At 37.7% G+C, this 27,064-nt stretch overlaps 1 protein-coding gene across 1 annotated transcript in view; it reads left to right on the top strand.

Moving 5' to 3' along the window:
- Positions 1-27,064, top strand: part of KCNH8 (potassium channel, voltage gated eag related subfamily H, member 8) — a 246,613-nt gene that overhangs the window by 125,266 nt on the left and 94,283 nt on the right. Inside the window, exons 4-6 of the mRNA XM_004692289.2 lie at positions 4,430-4,557; positions 9,306-9,546; positions 21,971-22,128. Of these exons, the coding sequence (XP_004692346.1) occupies positions 4,430-4,557; positions 9,306-9,546; positions 21,971-22,128 (527 nt within the window). The remainder of the gene's footprint in view (positions 1-4,429; positions 4,558-9,305; positions 9,547-21,970; positions 22,129-27,064) is intronic.

Below are 27,064 nucleotides of genomic sequence, written 5' to 3'. Positions count from 1 at the left end.
CATTTCTGCTGAGCAGGGTATCACAGATAAGTGAAATATCTAATAAGAGACTACTGCTTAATGCCTATAATCTAATAATAAGGGAAGCAGAAATAATCAGAGATTTCAAAAAAAAAAAAGGACTCACATAGAATCTTGGCAAACTACATGATTTCTATGACCTTTACTTTACTTTTCAATCAGTGGAAAACTAATGACTACAAAGTGAAGAAGAAATGAGAATAAGTTCCTAGACCAATGTCCAGACTTGGATGGAGGCTGAAGAAATATTGCTGATGGGGCCTCCCTGGTAGCACAAGGCCTTAAGTCTCAGCACTATGAAGCTATCCACAGCCACTGCAGCACAAGTTCCATCCCTGGCCAAGGAGCTGACCCACATGGCACAGCAGACCTCTCCTGTCTCCCCGATTGCTCCCCTACACAGTATATTTCAGTCTATCCTGTTAAGCTCCCCACTCTGTTTCTGGTGAATTCTCCCATCTCCCACACCGCTGGCCTCTACTCCAGTTCTTGTATGCAAAAATAAATAAAATAAATATTTTTAAAAAGAAAAACATAGCTGAGACGATGTTTTGTTGAGCAGTCCTAACTCACTAGAGTATAAGGTTAACTTCAATTTTTTTTCCTGTAAATTATCTTCACTCAGTATTGCTCAGTCATTGAAACTGCTTAATCATCCTGCTGATTGACACAATACTATGCTACTTACACGCTACTCATTTACCTTCTTTGACCCGATGGTAACCTCCAGACCATCGAAATCTTCACCTTCTTCCTAACTGCTAGTTTACTACTGTTTTCATTCATTTCAGTGTTTCTTACCATCTCATGTCCACTTCCGTTCTGGACTATTTTTAAGAAATAACTGCCGTGTTGGATGTGAATTCTAAATGATACAGGATTATAGGTCTGGAATTATTCTTTTTTCCTCCCCAGCACAAAGTCTAATTTTCTGGGGTATCCATTCCGTTCTTGGTAGACGCTTCACCTCTGAATTGTTCAAGTGTTTTTCTTGTAGGGCTTGGCAGGTGTTTGGAATCTCTCAGCCTGGGCTTCAGATGTAGTCTCTGCTGTAAGGAGGGACAGGTGCTGTTACCTGATCCAGGCTTTAGTTGTTCAGTGTTAAAAGCCTCAGACTCACGCCAGCAGTAGTAGCCTGCCATGCGCTTTCCTGCCTGGGTACAGGCTCATACACTTTTTTCCCAGTGCACTGCTGGGTCTTAGGAGCTCCAGCATTGGGGTGTGCCTGAGTCAGTAGCTTCAGGGGCTCTTCATGGCAGTCACGCCTCCATCCTGTGGCTTGTACATCCTTTAAGCCACATTCCCTTAACATTTCTCCTGTATATTCTGCCAAACCCAGACCAGCATTCCTAATGCAGCCGGTTTTCCCCTCTGGGAATTTTTTTATTTTGTTTCCCAGTGGTTTTGTGTATCCAGCAGTGTGAGCGGGATGTGGCACTAACCTAAGACCATTTTAAATTTATTCTTCCACTTGGGAGATTTTAGATCACCTAAGTGGAAAGATATTCAACCAAAATCTTGCAGAAAGGTTAAATTGTGACTGAATCTCTACAAGGAAATCTTTTTTCCTTCCATTTACAACGAAGACCAAAATAGATATGTTTCTTTGACATTTCCTTTGAGCAGCCCTTTTTTAGGACTATAAAATTGCTGTTGTTTGTTTTAGAAAATCTCAGCTATTAATTAGATTTCTCTACTGGGAAAGGAATAGGCTCCTGGACTGTGATAAATCTCTGCTCTGGTCCATTTTGTAGTGAGCTTTGTGATTCCACCTGGCATTTTGGATCCCAGTTGATACTTTAAAGGCAGCCTTTCCCATCACACCCCTACACTCATTGCTTTAAAACTCTGGCAGTTTTCAAATTTAAATATATTTCAAATTACTCCCTGCTGGATTAATAATGACACTTTCAAACGTGATTTACAGTAGTTCTAGGTGAAGCAAAAAAGTGAACACATGAAGACAGAATCTTAACATCTAGCAAAAACAATCAAACATGCATTTTCAGCCAGAAGTTTCCACAAGAATCACCCCCTTTTATATTCGACTTTGTGGTTTTAAAGATAATTAGAGTCTATAGTAGCCCATCACATTTTAAGCAGACTTTCAAAATATGATATGACAAGTGAACTGTGAAAAAACCTTGTAACATCAAGTAAGATTTTTGTAGTTAACATCATATTTGCTAGCCATGAGCTGGAGTGGGGTAAAGTGGGATGGTTCAAGTTTGGGAGACAGTCCTGGCTAAGCTGGCATACACATACACATCTGTCTGTGTGACCCTCAATACACAGTTATGTTCCTGAGTGTTGGTTGAAGTAATGAAGGGACTCAGTCCTGCCGTGGAAAGAGAGGGATTCTGGAACCCCTCATGTGCTGCGTGATCATATTATATTCTAGTACTTTCGGTTTTCTCATCTCAAGAAAAACTAATCATTCTTATCTTCCTGGGTATTTATGAGAATTAACTGAAATGATAGATTGAGCATCTGGAACAGGGTTTGATACACAGCAACCATCAATGATGGTCATGTGGCTTCCCCATTGGAACAACCAAATCTAATCATTTTTATGAAGAAGGGGACTCAAAGAGCCTTCATTATACTAATAAGAATTTGATAACGCTAAAAACTAATTGTTCTTGTATTTTATGATTTGTAATCATTGTATTTAGTCTACTTAGGAGAAAGTTATATGTGACTGACTGGCCAAATAAAGACTAAATGTTTTTAATGTTATATAATCAATTTATTTCTCTTGGACCTTTTGGGGAGGGCCCTTTAGGAAGGACCCTAAGGAAGAAAAGAACATAGTTGAGTACTTAACCAATTTTACTAAAATAAAAGACAAATGTGGGCCCTCCCTGGTGGTACAGCAGGTTAAAGCACAGCACTAAGAAGCTAAAGCCTCTGCAGCATGAGCTTGATCCCCACCCCAGAGGTGACTCACATGACGCAGCAGACCTCTCCTGACCCACCCGCTGCTCCCTTTAGTAGTGTACCTCATCAGTCGGTCATTCGGCCTGTTCTGCTCCCCATTCTGTCTCTGGTGAATCCTCTCACCGCCCCTGCACCTCTGGCCTGTACCCCAGTTCTGTATGCACAAATAAATAAATCTAAAAAAAAAAGATAAATGTTTGGAAGAAAGCATGCATATATTTTTTTAATAATTTGGAGACAGTTTGACTATACAGAGTATAATGTCTAGACACCCTAAATGGATAGATTGATATATCTGAAAATATAAAGCATGAAAATATTATACTGTGTAAATAAAATTTAAAGCCAAGAAATAAAAGTGGGAATATTGTCGACAGTTACATGACAAGAAAATGGCAGTTAGAATACAAAAATTTTCTTATAAATAAATAGAAAAGTAGCAAACTTTGGAATTTGCCAACATATGAAGACTTCAGAAAAATAAATGCAAATGACAATAAATATTTAAATGAATTTTCATATACTTTCATCATTTTTAAGTACAAATTCAAACTATACTATCAAAATGCTATGTTTTCTACATTTATATTATGTTTTATGATTTTACTGTGTGTTAGTTAAGCAGGAATAGCTATTTGCTGTTTGTGGGAGCATAAACTTGGAATATGAAGGAGATTTAAATTGTTCATCCCTGCTACTCATAATTTTTGTAATACATGCATTGATGGTTCAACATAAAGCTCTACATATTCAAGAATTTTCATTGCAGGATTATCTTCACAGATTTATTTTAAACCTTGGATAGGCCTAAATTTTCATGATATGGAAATACTAAAATAAGTAAAACTAGTTATAGCCTTAACATGTTAACCTTACCCCCTGAAGGGATGTCAGAAAACTATGAGTATAAAACTCATAGTTATTCTGATGTATAATAAAAAGTAATGTGTAAGCAGTTTTTATTGTAAACAACCAAGTATACAAAGAAAAAATATAAATGTGGATATAAGATATATGTACTTGAAACTTTGCTAGGAAAAAAAAACTTAAATGAGCTTACAATTAAGGTTATGAATATAAAATAGCAAGAAAGGAGTAGTGTTTTCATTCAATGTTTTTCTGAACTTTGAAAATTTCTCTTTCTCATATATGGTTTACTTAACTTTTAAAATTGAAGTAACATTGGTTTATAGCATTCATTTACACAGACTTACATATACTACATTATGCTCACCACCAAAAGTCCAATTTCCATGTATGGTTTACTCTGATTTTTAAAAGTTAATAGTTAATGTGCTGATAAAAATAATAAATTGTGAAAGACTAAAAATGTTATTAGAAGCTGGCAGGTAACTTTAGATGTTCAAAACATGTGTTGTGTACTCTTGGAAGGGAATTGTCAAAAGTCGACATTCTTAGGGTGAAATGATGTATTTGTTGGGGCTTAATGAGTTTTCTTTTCCCCCAGATAAAGTCAAAGGAAGATCAAGAGCAGGAACCCATTTTGACTCAGCCCGGAGACGGAGTCGAGCAGTCCTTTATCACATCTCTGGGCACCTGCAAAGAAGAGAAAAGAACAAATTGAAAATAAATAATGTAGGTGGTATGTGTGTACACTGAATGTTCAAGTTTCCCCTGGTGGCAATGTTTGAATTACTAAGGAAAGCCTCCAATTATTTATTGGCTTTCCAAGATTTTTTTCCACTTTGGCTGGTGCTTTTCTCTAAAGAACAAGCTGAAAAAGGTCAGCAGTCATGAGGCATTTCTGTAATAAAAGTGCTTAATCATAGTGTTATCACAGCATAGAGATTAGAATATTATTGCGGTCGGTACAGTATGGTACTAAGGTCACTGAGCGGGACACACTGGTTACATTTTATGAAGAAGATATAGCAAGACAGATTACGCACACATGGTCGGTTGGTTAACATTTCTCAAATTTAATTTGTGTGCTATCTGTTTTAAATTTATTCTAATTTCACTAAATGTTTTTACCCAGGCAGACCAGGAGAAAATCAAAGTCATTACTCCATTTAAAAATTTACATTTTATAGAAGACACAGTTGGACATTTCACACAGTGGAACATTGGGTTTGAAATGATATGCCATACACCACACACTTTTGTGAAGAGTGGCACTCCTAAATTAGTCGAGCTACTTTCTGAAACCGCTACTTATCAATTCAAAGCCACAGCAAAATAACTGTCCATAAAAGGTAATTTTTTGAAGTCTTAAATGAGACACACGCTCCAGGATTTCACACTTAATTTCATAATTGTTTCTTAGCACCAAGCACTTTTTCAGGAAATTCAAAGCTGTGTCTTTTTAGTTGCAGACCTTCAAAGATAAAATTCCAAATGATAGCGATGTCATTGATTTGCATGGTGGAGCACACATTTGGGGACTTTGTAACTGTAGGTGGCAGCCGTTGGTGCTCAGGGTCCCACTTGTCTGTTATCTTAGAAAAAGTCACATCAAACAACCAGAGTAATTTTGGAATTGATCTGAGATCCTGAAGTTCTGGGAGTTAGGGACATTTTTACATAGAGACTCCCAAACCTGACAACCAGATGCTTTGATAGAGCAGAATCAGCCTGTAGAATTTACAAAGTATCTGCTTCTTTGCGAGTAATGAGCTAAGATGCAGCTGCTCAGGTCTGACCTGAATGCTGCAAACCTGGTTCTTCTAGGGCATCATTCCTGTCTGAAAGCCAGAAAAAGGTCTCAATCCCTGCACTGCTGCTGAAAGTCACACACTGCTGCCTTGAACTGACCCAAAAGATCGCTTCCCAAACGGTGCGCCAGCCCCAGAGTCACAGAGCTGCCCTCAGAGTCCAGAGACAGACTTGAAGCAGTGCTCACTCTTCATCTTTCTGCAGGCTCCTATTTATAGCTCCTTTCAGTTACCAAGTCAGCCTGAGTGAAAGTAAACAAGTTGCAGGAAGAAACAAAGGTAACCACCTCTGGGCTTGGTTCTAAGCAAGGCAACCAGCAAAAACCCTAAACAAATACTAGCCAACCATTCTGCAATGCTGACAGCTGACAGTGACTTCCAGCCTTTAGTCCAGAATCATTGGAATATCACAAGTACTGGGGAGCTGGAAGTGGTTTTGCTCGAAAATGCTGGTTTTTCTTTCGATGCAACAAAGTACCGAACCGTGTTTAAAAATCTGATTTAAAAAACCGCAACTCCCACCGCTTAGCTAATTTGCTAAATTGCCGTTCATTTAAGAAGTACAAACATCAGAGTGGAACATGGAAATAATAAAATGTGATTACGGATGTCTAATCAACATAGTGATTCTGATAATACAGGTAACATCTTACTTCTGGATATGAGGCCTGGAGTCAGGACCAGCCTTGTTTACCATCTCCTTTCCAGATCAGAGTAGAAAGGCTAAAAAGGTAATAGGAAGAGAAGGGGGAAGTGGGCTAAATAGTTTCTTGGCCAAATAATCAATCTTGGTGAGGGGGTGAGGGTTTGGGATGTGGGAATTCTGCTGGTAACCACCTTCACACAATAAGTTCTTAATATTTTTATAAATTCTATTTTTACAATTTTGTCATTTACAAATTCTTTATATTTTTATCACATTATTGGATTTTTTCCATCAGTCTGTTCAAGATGTGATTTTTATTAGTTCCATTTTAATAATGATCCCCTTACCTGGCTTTTTCTCTGATACTTCTTTGTGGAGTAGGAAGATGTGACTCAACCATGGACAAATGAACTCTTCAGGCCATTAGCAAGGTTTCAAATCAGAATGTGACATGTCTTAGTCCTGGGTCTAACTTTGCCTGCTATATATTAACTGTTCTGTTTCAGTAATTCACTGGGTACAAGGTAAACAGTTAAACCACCATTGGAACTAAAGAAGTATGCTTCAAAGTTAAAAAAGACTGGGCTCTCTGATGGCACAGCAGGTTAAATCACCGCATTATGAAGCTCTCCCAAGCCTCTGCAGCACAAGTTCGATCCCCTGCCAGGGAGCTGACCCACATGGCGTGCAGACCTCTCCTTACTCGCCCGCTGCTCCTCTCAGCAGTGTACTTTGTCGATCTGCCTGTTCTGCTCTCCACTGTGTCCAGTGAATCCTCTCACCCACCACACCTCTGGCCTGTAACCCAGTTGTGTAAGCATAAATAAATAAATCTTTAAAAAAAAATTTTTAAAGACTAACAAAAATCAAGAATAGTTGTGTTATTCTTTATACAGACTCTGTGCTTTGGTTAGAAGTAAGTTGATCTTTCTCCCCCCATCCTTGTTAAAGCACATTTTCCTTTCATAAGAAATTTTCATCCATTCAAAAGGCTTTGGATAGAACTTTATAAATATAGTAATGAGAAGAAAGGGTACTTGGGTTTTTTGGTTTTTGGTTTTTGTTTTATTATTCAGGTGCTTGGTCAAGATGTAGGCAAGATTGAGTTTAAAACTAAAATTTGTCTGACTTGAGATGCATTGAATTACTAGTGGCTTTTAAATTAACTTCAAGTGTGTGTTTTAGGTGGTTTATAGAAGTTAAACAGCATCATCTATTTGGGGATTTGTATCCATAACTGATGTATACTTGACCTTTGGCATCACGATCACTGGTGTTTCATGTAATCTGCACAACCCAAAGGAAATTCTTCATTTCTTAACTTTTCTAAACCTTACTCTTAGATGAGGCTTAACCTTAAAGCAAGAGAAAATTTCATTTCTATAACATTGTAGACAGACTTAGTTGGGTAAATTAAGATATTCTCCTATGGCTTCTGGAATAATGTCTTATTCTATCAAACATTTGAAAATACGTTCTATTAGAATCTGTCCCCTCCTGTCCTGTTATGAATAGTCTTTGTCAACCTTGAAGGACTAATGCCAGTGGGCCCAGACTTTCCCATGCCCTGTGCATCAGCCTGTGCTTTGAAGAGAGGGAAATGCACTGGAGTATGAAGAGAAATCTTAAGAATTGTACTTCACTCACTCTCTTCTCAGTTTTGTGCCAAAATCCACCTTTGGAACTTGGTCCTGGAACCAGAGAATGAAGCAGAGGGAATTGCACACAACATAGATGCAGCAACAGGTGTGCATCAAAGAAGTATCTGGTAGTAGTAAAGCAGTCCTTGTCATGAAACACTGACATGAAGTTTAGGGGTGTAGGGGTTGAGTGAGAATATTAATGGGAAGTAGAAATGTGTTGGAAATGCTACTGAACAGAGGTACAAGGTAGGGGTACACCCCAAGGTAGCGGAAATATTGGGGCACTGAACGTTACTATGAAAAAGCTAAGGGTTCCCATTTGACTCTGGGCCTTTCATGAAGCCTCAAACACATCAGGAATCCCTGAAAATAACCCATTAATTACTCTCCCCTCCGTGGCTGAAACAAGAAAAACTGGCTGCAAGTAGCTTGGATACAAGAACTTTCAACTGTTCTGTTCATTCAACTTAACTTTTGTATTTTAGTTTTCATTACCTATCTTGTATTTCTCATTACTGAGGCCAAAGCAAGGTGCAAGTACCTAGTCTTAGGCTTGTCAAATTTCCACACACAGTATTGTTGAGCCTCCTTTTGTCTCACAACAATAGAATTGTTTGTCAATTTGGATTGCTTTCAAAGTGAAATGCTTTGCAGTTATGACGACTATAGCTATTATTCTTTTGCATTTAATCAGCTGCATGGTGTGTATTTCTCCTCCCAAGACTTGAATAACAACTTTTTAAACTGCTGCTTGCTCTGCCATCTTCACTGGACTCCCCGTGTCAGAATAAATCCAGGTCAATTAGGGTTATGAGATTTAGGGTTTTGACATGACAGTTCTCCCACACCACAATGCAAAAATGCAAGTAGCTAACCAACCCAGTTAAATTTTGAAATAAAATTTAATAGCTGGCATCTAGTTATCCTCTCTAGAAAGTAAAAATGGAGCCTTTGCTGTCATCAGATAAATTTCAGGTCAAATATAATTTTTGGATAATGTCTGCAATGATACTGTAAGTATAGAGAATGTCCTCTTTATATATATTTATAAAGATATAAATGTATCTTTGTGTTAATAAAGATTATACATGCAACTGTGGATGTTTTGGGTGATAATTATTTAGACAATGGTCTTTGAACATGTCTGAATTACTCACTCAAGGTTCGTGACTCAACTCTGCATATTGTCTTACTTGTAACAAAGATCTCTGCACCATTTCAGTAGAGATATTTCACTTTTTGTATCACCGCCTTCCAGATGTCACTTGCACAATCATTGTCTGCATTATCAATGATACTCCTCACACCAGGCTGCGATAAGGGCTCTGTGACTAGTTTCCTAATGTGTTTCTCTCCTCTCTTTTTTGTCTTTATCCACAGAATGTTTTTGTAGATAAACCAGCATTTCCAGAGTACAAAGTCTCTGATGCAAAAAAGTCCAAATTCATACTGTTGCATTTTAGCACTTTTAAAGCCGGCTGGGACTGGCTTATTTTATTGGCGACGTTTTATGTCGCCGTGACAGTACCCTACAACGTCTGCTTCATTGGCAACGATGACCTGTCTACAACTCGGAGCACAACCGTCAGTGACATTGCCGTGGAGATCCTTTTTATTATAGGTAAGAACCAATGGCTGCTTCCCTCGGGGATTTGCATGGGGAAGTAAATGTGATCTGGATTTTTGTGACACAAATTTGAAGGAAGATCCATTTGCATGAGCATGACTCAGTCTATGATGCAAATTGTGGAAAAGCGCATATTTGGATTTAGGAAAATTGCTTCTTCCAGCTTTCTCGCTGTCCCTTTTCTCAAACAGACCTAACCAATGTTCAGTGCTTCTGTCCCTGTTTCTGCAAAAATGGACTAGAGAAGACTTGATGGCTGGATGGTTTGTGCTCTTATATCTGTCACGACTTAGCTTTTGCAGGGTCAAAGGTGAGCTTCCCAGTGTAGTGGTAGGACATTGGTGCAATCGTGGTGATGGTCTTCACACTCTCCCACGCCTTTTTGGCATGTTGATGGCACTCCCCTAGATGGTCTGGTTGCAGAAGCAAAGGATTAATAAGCCTTCTAGTCAACCGGGAAAAGCAGTGAGTATCTGATCTTAACCTAAACAAGAGAGTCCAATGAATGTTTGCTGAACGTACTTAAATCTAGAATAGGGGGACCTTAGCTGAAGCTGCATTTGTTCCACACTTAGAAGTTCTTTACTATTCTGTCCCTTCCATCTTTGTCATGTTTAGACCAGACTCTAGCTCTTGCTTACTCCTAGGGGAGATTCTGGACCGTCACAAAGATTTAGAGCATCATCTGGTCCAAACGCTTGAGTACTGTTGATAAACCAATACTTCTTTCTTTACCAATCAGGATGTGGTAGACAACATTCTTCTGGTAAGGATGAGAAAATGTTTGGAAGTTGTTTTCAGAAGTTAAGTCGATAAAGGCTTGAAAATTAGACATTACAAGTTCAAAGGAAAAGAAATTACTGAGGCAGATCAAAACCTGTTTCAGTGATGGCGGAACTTTCTCCTTTGGGATCAGACTGGGTTCTCTAAACTGGCAGTCAACATACTTTTTCTCTGGATGAGTTTGGATGCTCTTGGTGTGGCTTTGACATCACTATTAACATTGGGTCTTCTGAACACCTCCAGCAAAGTCCTCTGGGGACCCCTACTCTCACCCCAAAAGTGGTGGCTTTGGGATGTTTGGCCACTAGATGGCAATATTGTCTAGTTAGGTAGCTTGGTGAAGCTACAAACTCAAAATTTATCTTGAACTGTTTTTAACTATTCTTTATTAGAAAGACATAACCATACTGGGGTATGCTAAATCACTGTTAGTAGCAAGTAATAATATTCTATTTTTAAAAGGAATTAAAAATGAAAATTGTAGACAAATTGGGTGTGTCCATTGGCCATTCATTCCATTGTGGAAGAGTCATTCAATTTGTCTAAGCCTCAGAATCTTCTTAATAGATCTTCTCTACTGTCTCCTCTTTCTCATTATTATTCTTGTTACTATTATTATTTACAACTCTGTCACAGCGTTATATTTGGAACTTTCTTTTGCACTCTTCCTGATTCTTAAATATTTGAAATTCCAATTCACATCTGGTGCTACATGCTCTTTGGAAGATGATGTTTAGTTTGGATTTTTTTGGTTTTCAGTAGCCTTCTTCACCTATGCCAGTGAACTGTCTTGTTCCGCTGCACCCCCGTGGACCCCCGACCCTAGATCCCAAAACTCTATTTTCTTTCTTACTGCCATTTGTAAGACATTTTTCTCAACAGGCAATGCCCCTCCCTTGGTGACTGCCAAATGAATAGAAACCTATTTCTGTTTTTTGTGATTTAGCTTCTACTGAGATTACTTTACAATTTAAAATTTTGGTCAGCCTACAGTTCTAGTGTGAATCTTTCTGGAATCTTGAGTTGACTAGCAACTTTTTTATAAACAGTAAGAACTTACTTGCTCTTTTCTATTGCTTTCTTCCTGCTCTTAAGTGAAAAAGGTTATTATAACATATCTGCAAAAATTTGTTATATTAACATTTCTCGCAATATGTTTTCTGGACCTTTATTCTATGATACATCAGAAAGCAGTGACCTAAAAATGATCATTGAGAAATATTAATAAATAAAATACTAGGAAGATTGTATTTTTACATTAAGGTATTTATACTATTATTTATTAAATTCATATGTTTAAAAAGACATGTGTAATAAGATCCTTTTTATTTCCTATTTTTGGAATAGGGCTTTTAAATTGTCATAATCAACTGGATCAGAATTGTTAAAAAGCAATTAAAAAAGGTATGGGAAGTAAAGGTTATACAGACAAAAATTGCCTTTCAAAATATGTTGTTATTTTTACCATGCTATACAAATGTAACATGATGCGATAATTTTCTAAATGGGGAAAAAAGTAAATGTTCCATGAAAAAAAAAATTGATAGCAAAATGAAAGTTGGGAGATAATATAGCTCTTTCGGAGATTAACAGAGCACTTCAGCATTGTAAATCTTCTGAGAAATACAGTGATAAAGAAATGTTTCTGTGATTAATCCAGCACCTCCTAAATTTATTTTTGCCTCAGAACTGATTCCTTTCAGACCACTTAGTAACACTCTTTTGGGAAGTCTGACTTCAAAACATTTCCCTGATTAGATTTCGTATCTAAGTGTAATTGTGTTAGTCAGAATATAAATACAAGTGGTGAACTAGTCTCCTCTAACTGCTGTCTTCCTCTACAAATTGTAAATCACAGCAGTTCTTCGGGATCAATAGGGTACAAGGTGTGACTGTAAATTACAAAATTACTATAAAATTACTTTTAATTTGAAAGCTATCAAGTATAAGTGAACTACCAATTCAAAACCTTCATAAACTTAAAATGAGAAATGATCTACTAAGTAGTTTATCTAATCCCATCAGTCTTACTTTGTAACAGGGTGGTCCCCAGGGGAACAATTTATAGGCGGGGAAACTGAGTCCTAGTGGTAAGCCTCAAATCCCATAATATCTGATGGCAGATTCAGTCCCGCTGGCTGTGACATCAGGTTTCTGAAGAGCTTATAATGGATATGGTTCCATTTTCTGAAAATTTCCACTCTGAAGACAAAAAAAGAAGAGAAAGAAATGACATATTTCACTCTTCCATGAATGCAAATTAGTAATTGGAAGTTTTGAAGTCTTTGTGGTAAAAACTGTCATATATCCATGGGCCCAAAAATCACTGCCCCCATTTCCAAACTAGAAAATGAAAGAACCCAATTTTGTTCAGGCAACAAAATGTTCAGGCCCAGGGAACCAATTATGAGTGTTCTGAACCCGTGGTCATCCCATCTCCCTTTAGCCAACTTCCAGCAAGGGGTAACCTTACAACCAGTTTTATCCAATAGGATATAAAGACATATATTCTGTGGGGTATCTTGAAAATCACTTTTCCCTTGAAAAAAAAGGAAGAGAGAGACATGAGAGGGAAAAAATATTTCTGTCCCTACTCTTCCTTCCTTCCTTTCCCTAGATGTTTGGGCACGAGGGTACCATAAGGGATAACATTGCAGTAGAAGAGACTAGAAAGATGAGGTAGATGGCAGAATAAAGTTGAGCTATTGCATACCTGGAGTTCTCATTAGTGATACAATAATGTTCCCATTATTGGAGTCAGTTTATTGGATAGCCTCTTACAGTAACTGTATCAGTCTAAAAATGCCAAAAGAAAATTACAGCTGTGTCATCCATGACCCCGTGTATTGGGCCATTTTAGAGGTTCTAAGATAGATATTTTCCAAAGAAACAGAATGCTCCGCTCTGTCCTGTCATCCCACCACAAGCCTGTGTCTAAGAAGTGCTTTACACATTTTTCTTATCCACTGTTATAACAACAAAGACTTCAAATCATAGGCTTTAGCCATGAACCTGGAGAGTCAATTGCAACTGCTGGTTACTCTCAGATTTTCCTTAGTCATAGAAGGCACATGAGAATGGTGTGGACACAGGGCAGTCAGACACTGTGGACGTTCTACATTCAGACACGCGGACTGAACATCTGAACTTTACCGGCAACCCACAGGGAGCGCCGGCTCCCCAATTACAGTGAATCCCCTACATATTTAAAAGACATTTTTTCTCAGTGCTATACTTTTAAGGTTATACTCTGTTGGTTTCGGTATTTCTAATTTACTGGTTCTTAGCAGAGACAGGTTCACACATAAAGAACACATATAGTGGGTGTGATTTTAATTCATTTTCCCGCACTACCATCATGTGTGCTTTTAGATTCCAGTGTGCATATTTACAAATGCTTTTACCCCAGTTAATGGGCAGAATTCCTCTAAGTGCGTGTTTCTTGGGAGCAGATGTTTGCATCATTACTTTACTTCTCTTTCCACTTGTCTGTAATGTTTTATTAACAATATTTCTGTTCACTTATATGACACCAAATCTTGGCTATCCCCAAATATGTCTTATTATAGTATTTTTAATATAACCTTGTGAGAGAATTGACATAGGGATATCCATTTATACCTAGAAATGAAAAGGAAAATTAGAAAGCAATTTACCCAAGATCTAGTTAACTGCTCACCAAGGTAAGGCTGAAACCCTAAACTCATTTTGGGCAAAATAGTAGCATTATTGTGAGAAATTAGTAAGGTCATGGTATGAAGAAATAACTCAGTCACTGTTTAATCAGTAAAGATAGGCATGGTCATTAACAGCACCAAAAGCATATCTCTCTCTCAATTAATTTTTCAGTTTACGTATCTTATCAAGGGTACATTTTCACCCAGCATTATCCACAGTAGTCCACTCATGAAGCCCATGTCTCTGGAGTTAGTTTTACTATCCAGTTTTCAGAAAATCAGCATTCTCTAATACATTATGAATATCCAGTTTATCTTAGGGATAAGGTAAACTGGACCATTCCACATCCCTGAACTTCCAGGAATACAAGTGGGACTTATTTAGCACGTAAAGGAGCCAGCAACTTCTACAGATCTGGCTTAATGTTCTTTCACAAAAATCAAGACAAGATCGCTATCATTATCTTACATTTGTCTAAATCAAGCTTATTTTGCCTACAAGGTCTGGGCACAGGAATGCCCTGAATGGTCTCAAACATTATTAGGAGTGGTTATTCTAATCTCTTCTCCATCTGGTCTTCCATCAGCACTTCTAGGAGCAGGAAGTAAACCGCATTTCAGTTCTTTTTTTTTTTTTTCCTGCTCAGCGTTGACAAGGCCTTAAAGGTACAAGCTAGGCTTTGAGGATTAGTCTAGAAGGAAGTCATTAGCAAAAGGCTAAGTCACCAGCTTTAGGGTAACTGACTTGCCTCTGTTCAATACCTTCTTAATTTTATTGGCTCTGTGGTCATTTTCTAGTACTATTTTAAAATACATACTTGTTTTGTAAACCATTTCCCCAGGACCTCTCTTCATTATGCACAACCTTCATTAACATGCCTTTCCCATTTCCTGTGGAATTAAGGTTTCGTGTTCTTACACCATTCATCTCCAGTCATTTCAGTGTTTGTCCTTCCAGTAGAAACTCAAACCTTAAAAGAAGTACTTTAATTCTTTCAACATTCTCAGGTGCCTGAAATTCCTGGTAGGGTAAAACAGATAAATCCCAGTGGAACCTAAAATAAGACAGGCATTTTATTGCTATTTCCTTATACAAACTAACCCCAACTTACAATTATTTTCCTGAAAGTGCAAACAACTTCATGTCCTTTCTCCCTCTGGGTTAAATTACAGAAATGAAAGATACATGCTTGGATTCTGGAGGGGAAAAATTCCACCAATACATGAAGCTAATGTTCCATGGTGCTTATGGAATTAAAATCAATTCTGGTTTATTCTCAGACTGCACACTGAGAAGCTCTGATTAGTTAACATTTGTGTATATCTGAGTATTTAGGGCCTTCCCCTCTTCCTCTGTCCTCTTTCAGTCCCATTCTTCCTACTGCCACATACTCACAATCTTCCTTCTGCTCATCGTCTACCTTTAAACACCGGGTTCAAGAGAAGCGTGTGTCTACACTCCAAGAAAAGAAGCACTCAGCTATATGTCTTGATAAAGAATGTTCTACTCAAAGGGAACATCAAGCACTAAAGCCCCAACTCCTACTGTGAGAATTATTTTGAGTGAATTTTTGGTCAAAGAATACTAATATATAAAGTTTAGAACATTTTTCAAGGGTGTTTACTTATAAATCACCCATTCTCACAGTATGTATTGATCAATAAAGCTCTAGTTGAATGCAGCTTGCTCGTGCTGATGTCTATTACAGTCACAGCTATCCTGAGAAGTTCTAGGTGATGCTGTTTTCTGAATTAATACTCTCCAGTCATTTAATGGCATCATTCAGATTAAATACTATCATATTGTAGTAGTAGTAATAGTATCAGTTATTCCTGTTTTCCCCCAAGAGACTAACTAGTCTCCAGTTACATGCATTAGAGTTAGGTATGTCTAAAAAAATGCAAACTTACTTCACAGTGTACCTGATTCTATTATGTTAAACCTGAAATGTTTCTGAGATGACATCGTTGGATGAACATCAGCTTGGCACAGCCCAAGAATACTGGCCTTGGGACTTACAGATTACTGCAAATAGACTGTAAGAAGGAATACGTGCTCATGAAATATGAAACAATAGTGCTTGTTTTGAACAACGCAAGGGAATTAAAAATGGACTGTTTTTAAATTTAGAAACCCAGAAGAAAATTGTGAATTCTTGATTTAGAAACATTACAGAGCAATGCTTTTTTTTTTTTTTTTTTGCTTCTTACCAAACGTGAACAATGCTGTCATTCTCTCCTTTCTTCACTTTTTCGAGAATGTTTTCTTGCATTGTACAAAAAAGGCATATTCTCTGGCTAAAAAATGACATTCTTTATATGTGGCTCACATTTCCTATTTCAATCCATGCATGCAGTATTATGCCTCTCCTACTACCCCTATAGTTCAAAGACAAATGAATACATAAATAATAGAAAAATAAAAACAAATATATATTTAATAGATTGAGAAGTTGCTTTAATATTCTAGATAACATAAAACACTAAGGGAACCCAGGCTACTAAGGCTTTATGTTTGATTCAATCCATTAAATACTTGTTAAGGACCATATGATGCCATCCAAGTAGGTGTAGATGACAATTCCCCAACATGACATAGAAGACCCTTCATGGTCTGGACTCTCTACCTTTGTCCTTTTTCTAGCACCACTTTCTCCTTCTTCCTGTGGTTCCAGACATACAGTATCGCATAATATTACTACAATCATGCCATTCCTTACATCCTTTAAATTTTCATATCCTTTGTATTTTTCTGCTCCCAGAGTTTGCATAAGGTTTCTCTCAGACACTTCCCCACTCTTCAGTCCTATATATCACAGTTGCCTATTTCTCTAGCCTTCCATACATTGCATAAATAAACTATAATCGACCCAAAACAAGGATGGGGTAATATATTTATTTCTCTAGTTCCTCTAATACAGTATCTTACCCATGATAGGCAGTAAGCTAACGTTTACCTACTGCCATAGCTCACTGAACTGAACAAAATATGAAAGGTAGCTCGTTGAATTGAACAGTTTCATTTTTAAAGGCACAACTGTATGTTTGTTTGTTTATTTTAACATGGTCCCAAAGGTAACTTGGATTTTTTTATTATTATTATTTTTTTTAAACTCTACAGTCTACTTTCGAGTTACTAATCCTTAACAAGTCAAGTACCATTAAACAAACAGGCACAATTTAGAAAATCCCACAAATTTTGGCATCCTGCTCAGCCCCTTGCCAACACACCAAGAGTGTGTCAAGGCCCCCCAAGTGGATAAACCCAAACGCTAAATCTAAGTGTTGGGATGTTCTCCCCCTCTGGATGATAACCACAGAAGAAAGAAGGGTGAATAGATCTAGAGACACATAAAGAAATACTGTGGCCTCGATTTGGCTCAAAATGCTGGCCACCAGGCATTTCAAAATGCCTCATATCAGTTTATTAATAAGAATTCTTAGTAATTCTTAGAATTATTTCTTATCCCTGCTGGCCTAGGAGCTAAGTCTGGGCAGCATCACTCTGTGAGAGTTGTGACCTAAGTTCCTTCCCCAGTCAGGGAGCTTACCCTCTCCCATCTCGCCGCTGCTCCCCTCAGCAGTGTATTTCAGTAGCTCCACCTGTTCCACTCCCCACGGTCTCTAGTGAATCCTCTCACCTCCATACCTCTGGCCTACTCTGATATAAACCTAAAACCATACTTTAGGTAATAAAAATTACATTGAAGACATTCTCCCTGAATGGTAGAATCTTCCAGTGTCTGGAGAGATTTCTCTAAGCATACAAAACTCTTAGCAGATAGTAAAGAACAGTGACAGCCTTGCTCCAAGCTGTGTTGTATGATTCCAGGACTGCAGAAAAGACATCTGTGCTATGTTTTTAAATAGATGTAGAACTGATCCATATTAGTCACTGAACGTGAAGGTGTGAGCAAAAAAGAAAAGTTGAAAGAAAAGCAAGATGAGAGACATGAGGGCTGAGCATCTGGATGAGGGTGAGGGTGAGCTTACCAAGGCTGCAGCATGAAATAAGAAATACATTTGTGGTTATTTAGTCATTCTGTTTTTTGTTTTTGTTTTTTTAAGATTTATTTAAGTATGCATACAGAGCTGGGGTATGAGCCAGAGGTGCATGGGCAGTGAGAGGATTCACCAGAGACAGAGTGGGGAGCAGAACAGGCAGATCTATGAAGTACACTACAGAGAGGAGCAGTAGGCAGGTCAGGAGGGGTCTACCGCACCATGTGGGTCACCTCCAGGGTGGGGATCGAACTCATGCTGAAGTGGCTTTTGCTTCTTAGTGCTGCGCTTTAAACTGCTGCACCACCAGGGAGGGCCCATTCTTAATCCTACCTAAATCTCCCTTTAGATGAAATCACTTTCATTGTTAGAGTGGACTGGTTACAGAGCCCTATCATGAATAGGGCACTGGACATAGATATAGAAGAAAAGCTGAGCATGAAAACACTGGATTCTTAGTGTAAAGAAGTTTTTTGGTCAATTTAAATGGAATAATTGAAAGTGAGTGTGACTGGAAATTAATTATGATAGTAAAGAAGGCTATGATTCGCTTGTACTGAATCAGCTATCAGCCTGAATAAAACAAGCTTACCAAGAGAAGTGCAACATGGTTAAGCCTGAGTTTTAAAATCACTAGAAAAATATTAGACCAGGCCCACCTTGGAGGCACAAGGGGTTAAAGCACAGCACTGCAAGCGAGCCACAGCCACTTCAGTGCGAGTTCGAGCCCCAGCTCCAGAGGTGACCCACATGGCACAGCAGACCTCGCCTGTCTTGCCTGCTGCTCCCTCAGCAGTGTACTTCATAGATCTGCCTGTTCTGCTCCTCACTCTGTCTCTGGTAAATCCTCTCAGCCCCTGCACCTCTGGCCTGCAGCCCAGTTCTTTATGCATAAACAAATAGTTTAAAAGAAAAATATTAGACCATTTAAAGTATATTATCTACATTATCTGACTTGAAAGTTACAACACCCTTTGACAAGATTGAAGTTGCAAAGACCTTCTTCTTAAGTTTCCTGTCTCACAATATTTTTAAGACTGACCCTACATAGAATAGTATAATTAAGAACTAAATGTAATGGTAACATTTACCCCAGATAATAAATATATGGCCTCTTTCCCTCTATGTGGGGTCACAGAATGTTGATGGTGAGGGTCAAAGCCAATGCCAGGGTCCACTCTAACAACATTGGCCACCTTGGGATACCATCAAAAACCATCATCCGTCACCCTGTCCTACCTGGATGCTTCCCTCCAGCTTCCCCCTTTCCCTCAAATGCAATTTCTCCTCCACGATGTCTGTTGCCCTTTCACTTCTACACACCTTTCATTTTGAGGTAAATTAGAGGAGCAACGGCTGAAAATATGAACAGGGTTGAGTGGTATAAAAATCTCATCCACCAATATTGGCAATTTATTACAATCATTCTTAGGATTTAGTATAATCATTATTAGTACCTTAAGCCTAACCATTACTAGCTCTCAGTAGTCATTCATCACACACTTACTCAAGTGACATCCACTACGTTCAAAGTGCCTCGTAAGCAGTAAGAGAAACCAACAGTATCTTTCAAATACTGGTTGGCAGCTGGTTTACTTAAATATGTCCACCCACACTGTATTACAATGATTAATTTTTAAAGAAATGGCTAAATGAAGATATTAATTATTTGTATATAATGTGTATGCTCTCGTGAACACCATTATATTTTAATTTACTTTTTAATGAGTATGCCAATATAATTTTAAAATTATTTCCCATCTGGTGTGCATGCTAATAAAGAAATCTAGTACCTTGTGCCATATCGAATTTAACTTTTTGTACATTCTAATTACCTAGTTTTGAAGAAAATCAAACTTTTGCAAAATGGATTTATCCTTCTTACTTTTTAAGTCCACGTGCAGAGTCAGTTAGTTGGGAGAAAAACAAAGCACCTATTTTTGGAGGTCTTAATATGAAAACTGAATATTGTACACAGTTATCTCTTGTCATTACCTTAATCATGCTCATGTGAAACTGAAATACAAAAAGAAAAACTGATTATCTGATGGAATAAATAATGGCTCTGAATCATCCCAGAACTTCGATTTTATTCTGCCTCATTCCGGTGGGAAATATGATGATCAATTCCTCAGAAAGTATATAAGCCACATAGAGTATGTATTATAATTTTCTTATTTCCTGCTTATTTATGAATTACTCACCAAAACAGCACAATTATCCCTTGTACCACAAGGATTTACACAGAGCCAGACACGTGAGCTATTAACACTGAAGTGGTGATATTTACCAATCCTGAGAACATTCTGGCTCTTGACCAGGTCCATCCCTATCATTGTAGAGAAAACCAAATGAATTCTAAGATGTCCCTGCACAAAAGTTTAGCTCCTGTCTTTCCAAAATCAAAGACAGGGCACTTTTCCACATTCAGTTCTGTCACTCTGACTTAATATACTTTTATCTGGGTGGTGCTGATGCTAAATTTGATCTAAGGACTACAATTGGAAATGCATTTCCCTACACCAACCAATTGTTATTCATTCTAAAATATATTTGGAAGTACAGTGAATCTTTAAGATAATGGAAAGAAAATGAGATTGAGTGCTAAAAGAGATCCTGTCTCTTGGTTGCTTAATGACATCTACAATTGCCTTACACCTCTGGAGGTATTGGTGAAATGAAAATGATAAAGAGTAGACCCTATAAATGACACGAGAGAATCACAAACTAATGAGTGTGAAAAATCACCAGCACCAGAATAGTTCGTTATTTGTGTGTATGACAAAAGTGGTTTTCTTTTGAAAATCAGCTATCCAAAAATAATATTAATCATCACATAAACCTACAGTTTTTGCACAAAATTAATACCATAGCCCTGGAAATATTTTATTTTTTATTATTTTACATCATTCTTCATTTTGTGCAATTTTTCATTTCAGTTGTAACCCCCAGGAGCTTCCCACCACCAATTCACCCGTGTGCCATCCTGGAAATATTAGGATATGAACCAGGCCTGGGTTTTCTCTGAAAATAAACTTAAATGTGTACATGTATTTTGCAAGTACATTTCCATCCACAGATTTTTAAAATAGCATTTATTCTTTTACTGTTACTTCTTTCTGAACCTTAAATTAGCATATCTTCTTTTCATCTAATTAATTCAATTGAGTAACAAATTATTTTTTATAAAGCTTTCTAAACTACTTTTCTGTAATGACTCATCCATGAAAACACTTTTTGTATTCAGAAGTCTGTACCTCTGTTTTACTCTTTAGACAACTGCGTAATCACCATATAGCTTTAAAAATTACTTGCTGTGTCACGCAACCGAAAGCCAATCATTTCACTCATTGCTTTATTGAGGGAAGTGTCCAATGTAACGGGATGGTGGTAGTAGGTTTTCTATGAAATTTGTGGTAGATCTGGTAATCAGTTACTAAGTACATGGATAATTTGCCTCTTCAGTTTCATAATGCTTTTACAGACTTACTCAGCCTGTGTTATGTGAGTTACTTTTCCTTACCAAGACTGTTCCTGTCTCTTGCTTGTCTCTAAATGGAGATAAGACTACTTCAGAAAATGCTCTACATTTAGTTCTTAGAACAATGTCAGGTACAGAGCATTTAGTAAGTAATCACTATCGTTACTGTTTCTACTGCTTAACTGTGTCAACATGTGACAGACAGGAGAATGCATTAAATGCTCAGAATGCTTTATTTTCTTCTCCCTTCCTTAATACCGGTTTGTTAAGTTAAACTGTCTCTGTCAAGAAGAGTGTTTTGTGCACTGTCTATCTGACATATGTTAAGAGGTTACCATTTGCTAACTTGATTTAATTCTATACAATTTTCTTCTTCCTTTTTCTTCCCTGCCTGTCCATCTGCCTTCTTTTCTTCCCTCCTCCCTTCTCTGTCTTCTTTTTTCCTTCTCTTTCCCTATTGTTTTTTCCCAAGCAGATATTATTTTGAATTTCCGAACAACCTATGTCAGCAAGTCAGGCCAAGTTATCTTCGAAGCAAGATCAATTTGCATCCACTATGTCACAACCTGGTTCATCATCGACTTAATCGCTGCGCTGCCCTTTGACCTTCTGTACGCGTTCAACGTCACAGTGGTAAGAACCGACTTGGGAAGTGATTACTTTTCATGTGTACAGGTTTTAAACGTTTTTTGGCAGTGTGTGGATTCAGGATTTTTCTGGATATACAAAAAGCTTGAATTTATGCTCAGTACTCACGAAACAAATCTTTGGCTAGGAACTCATCTGTAGCAATATGAGCATTGCTTTATACTTGCTTAGATAGATGTTTGCCTGAAAATTTTGGTGTAGACGCTGAAGATGCCTTCTGCTTTTACGGTCTTTTTTTAAACACTCTAACTCTTGAGTATCTCATTATTCATTGAAAAAGAAAACCAAAATGACTGATCACGATAAAAAAAAAATGCTGAAATTAAAGTAAAGGAATTCAATCACTCATTAGAAGTACTTGTAAAATTTGAATGCAGCAGAAAGCTGCATGATACATTGCCCAATCTATACTTGAGAGTTCCCTGGGGTTTTAGTAATAACCGTAACTCCACCTCTTGCTTCTTCTAAAGACTTTGAATTTATGACTCCCAATACAATACAAAGGTACATCTACTTGTAGTAGAAGCTATTTTTACTATTAAGTGATTGATAGTCTTAAAAATCATTAAGTGCTTCCTTATCATAGAGATTCTAAGGAGTCATAACAGCACTTTGAACCAGAAATGCAGTTGCTGCTATCAACTTCAGAAGGCAAAAGTTTACTAACCATTTAGTCCAAATTAATCATCTTCCTAATTAGTTGGCACCCCCTGGAGAAATTACCTTTTTTATCCAGAATTCAAAAGCATAATTTTCAACATTAAGCAAAATAATTTTTCGAATACAGTCATTATTGACTTGAGAATAAACTAGTCCTCATAATTTGTTTTCTTGGAAAGTAACTATAACACTGTAAATAAGCTTTTCTATTCAAATCATGCAGTTCACCCTGACTAACATATTTGGAAGAATAATAAATTTATGTGCTGATTTGTTAAGTGATCATAAGCTCATGCCTATGAAAATCAGCACAATATCAGAGATTAGAGACAGTCCATCTTCCTGATCTCGTTTCTGACATATTTATTAATTCTGCATGAAGCATTTATGCCAGATTCACAAGTCGGAATGAGGAAAGGGAGCAGAGGAACATAGAAAGTGTCAAGTACTTAAGCTTCTTCTGAATAGGAGAATTAGACTTTAAAAAAAAACCTTTATTCATGTTAATTTTAGGCAATGAGGATGTTAATATAAAAACATATGTAAGTATATATTTTTTGATATAACATAATTAGACAATATACTTTAAATTATCCTATTTAATTAACACCCCAAAAGAGAAGGAATATAAAAATATTATTAGCATTTAGCTACAGAACAGCAAATTAATGTGGAACAAAATCTATTAAATATCACTTATTTAACAATCTTCCAGGAGAATTTGGAAACGTGTTTTAGCATTTTGTGTAAGATATGCTTCTTTGGGATTTTTTTTTTTTGATCTTGTAAAAACCTTGTTTTAAATCATTATACTTTCATTATAGTACACTTATCTAGTCAAATTCAATCGCAAAGGCGCTTTAAAAAGCCTGGGTAAAAATTCACTGTAGCACTGATTGATAGCATATACTAGGTTCTTCTCCAGAGCTTTTTTTTCAGTTGAGTTACAAACCTCATAAAGATATTGACATCTTCAACTTTCCAACTTAAAAAAAAAAAAGAAAACAAAAACACTACTGTCTAGGCAATCAACAAATGCACAAATCTATAGTATAGGTTTACATACATATATTTTTATACATAAAAATATTTATACTACAAATTTACAAAAAGTAAGGAAGGAGCAAGTAAATAAAGGTGGCACTCGACCAAATTCAAGGTGTGTCTGGTTGTGGTGTCTCCATAGATGACAATCAAAAATGAATGTAACCTCCAAAAATATAGTGTGTGTTAGGGTTAGGCCTGCCCATATATCTGTGGATACCAAGTGTTTTATACAGTTCACACATGTGTTCATTAAGATCTGTGATGTATTAGTCACTACGAAAAGGTACTAGGGGAGGTACAATTATGAATGAGACATAGACTATATGACAGTGAAAAAAGCAAAAGTATGAATCCTGGTTTTATTACCTGAGTAACTTCCTTGCTGAACGTAACATCAGACTAGACCTAAAAGTGGCATAAAAAATTCAGGGTTCCAGAGCAGCCTATCAAGGCAACTTTGCCATAAAAACCTTGCTACATGTCTAACACCTAAAAGAACCTCAGTATGTGTTAATGAGCTCTTTCTCCTTCTCCCCACAAGCGGAGTCGGGTGGTGGACTGTCCACTGGGTAACAGAGGAAGCTGTTATTTGGTAGGGGGTCTTGATGATCACAGCACTGCCTTGTACCACCCACAAGCAACTTATAATTCCCATCAGTAACAAATTCAGAACAGCATCCCTAGTAAAAAGAATCTCTTCCCTTTTTCCGGGTAGATAGTTACATGTACATCAAATATTCCTCTCTTTTCTGTCGTTCACCAAGAGCCAAAATTCATCTAGATAGCAGGAAGCCATTGGCTCAGATGAAAGCAAGTAAAATTATTTTTTAATGTGTCAACAAAATCAGGACAGCCTCATCCTGGATACCCAAGTTCAAGCCCCTATTCTATGCAAGTGACTATTATTCTTACTGGAAAAAGCCCACATTTTTTCCAACATCCCTTTTCTGGTCAGAGGAAATCAGGAGATTGCTTGCATCAGTAATATAGATGACGTCAATCTGCTTGGATTGCCATGACAAAATAGAAACTGGGTGTTTTAAACAACAGACTTGTTTTTTGCACTTCTGAATGCTGGAAAGCGCAAGATCAAGTTTTTCGCTGAGTTGGTTCTTAGTGAGTGATCTTCTCTTTTTCTAAATGGCTATCTTCTCACTGTGTCCACATGTAGTAGAGAGGGAGGGATAGAGATGGTGGAGAGCAGGGAAAGGAAGAGTGAGGTCTCTGTCTCTTCCCATCAGGACAGTAACTCTACTGTCAGGACATCATTCACTGAGTTTACCCAAACTAATTAACCCCCAAAGCCCCATCTCCAAATACCGTCAATTAACAGTTAATACATGAAACTTAGTTCATAGGATGGCTTACTTTATTTAGGGCTCCAGGTTTCATTTTACGTATAAAATTGTCATCTAGGGCCCTCCCTGGTAGTGCAGTGGGCTAAAACTCAGCACTGAGAAGCTAAAGCCACTTCAGCATGAGTTTGATCCCCACCCCGGAGGTGACCCACATGGCACGGCAGACCGCTCCTGACCCACCCACTGCTCTCCTCAGCAGTGTACTTCATCAGTCGGCCTGTTATGCTCCCCACTCTGTCTCTGGCGAATCCTCTCACCGCCCCTGCACCTCTGGCTTGTACCCCAGTTCTGTATGCATAAATAAATCTTTTTAAAAAAAATTGTCATCTAGCTATCAAATTCATCATTGTATAAATCAACTCCTCTTCAGGAATTTCTCTAAGTTACACAGTAGAAACTGCAAAGTCCAGCATGTGGCCATCTGACTACTAGTGAAAATGATAGATGAGAACTTGGCTCTAAAGGAGGAGAAAGTAAAACTTGACAGCAAAAAAAAAGAGAACAGCTGGAATGTTTCTCAATTGATCTTATGATTTTATTATATTTCAGAATAGAGCCTCCCAGAATGATAATGGAATGTATTTGTATTGAATATCTATTGTTGTATTAGCTTGAAGTGTGTGGGTTTGTTTCTTGTTGTTGTTGTTGTTGTTTTTCAGTTTAAGTAATATTGGTTCATAACACTGCATAAATTTTGGGGGTATAGCTTTATCCTTTGACATCTATCTATACTACATTATGATCGCCACCAAAAGGCTAGATTCCATCCACCACCAGGTGACCACTTTCACCTGTTTTTTTAAAGATTTATTATTTTGTGTGTACAGAACTGTGGTACAGGCCAGAGGTGCAGGGGCGGTGAGTGGATTCACCAGAGACAGAGTGGGGAGCAGAACAGGCAGATCGACGAAATACACTGCTGAGGGGAGCAACGGGCAGGTCAGGAGAGGTCTGCTTTACCATTTGGATCTCCTCTGGGGCGGGGACTGAACTCATGCTGAAGTGGCTTTAGCTTCTTAGTGCTGTGCTTTAACCGGCTGCACCACCAGTGAGGACCCCCTTTACCTGTTTTTTTTTTTTCCCCCTTTACCTGTTTTATATTTCCTCACCGTCGTTCCCCTCAGGTGTTCCTGCATCCCACTTTCAGAATCTCAGAGTTTGTTAAAATTTTGTTCTGTTTACTTGCATTGTTTCTTCATGTTCCCCAAATGAGGGACATCATAGGACATCATTTATCATTCTCTGTCTGACTTAACTCACATAAACCCCTCAAAACCCATCCATGTCTGTCACAAATGGCTAGATTTCATTTTCTTTTTATAGCTGAGTAGTGTTTTATCATGTATAAGTACCACATCTTCTCGGCCCCTTCATCTGTCTGTAGGCAACTTAGGTTGTTTACATATTTTGCATAGTATAAACAATGTTGCAGTAAATACAGAGGTGCATTTGTCTTCTGGAATTAGCATTTTCACATTCTTTGGATAAACACCAGCAGTGGAATAGCTGAATCCTTTGCTAATCCAACCTGATCCTTTAGAGAAATCTTCATATCATTTTCCATAATGATGCATCAAAGTGCTTCCTTACCCACAAGCTGAGGATCCCTTTTTCCATGTCCTCACCAACACAGGTTCTTGCTGGTAGCCATTCCAACAGCTGTGAAGTGATACTGTCTTGCAGTCTGGATTTGCATTTTCCTAGTGATAAGTGAAAATGAACTTGTTTTCATATGCCTGTTTTCATCCATCTTCTTTGCTGGAGTGTCTGCTTAGATCTTTGTGCCCATTTTATTTCTGTTGCTAATTTGGATAAACTGTTCATCAGTTGCATCTATCAGCCCCCTGTTTTGGATG

This window comes from Condylura cristata, unplaced genomic scaffold (genome assembly GCF_000260355.1).
Source record: "Condylura cristata isolate star-nosed mole 26May11 unplaced genomic scaffold, ConCri1.0 scaffold00033, whole genome shotgun sequence".
Taxonomy (NCBI): Eukaryota; Metazoa; Chordata; class Mammalia; order Eulipotyphla; family Talpidae; genus Condylura; species Condylura cristata.
Note: the sequence above shows the minus strand (reverse complement) of the source record. Positions and strands in the feature narration are given on the sequence as shown.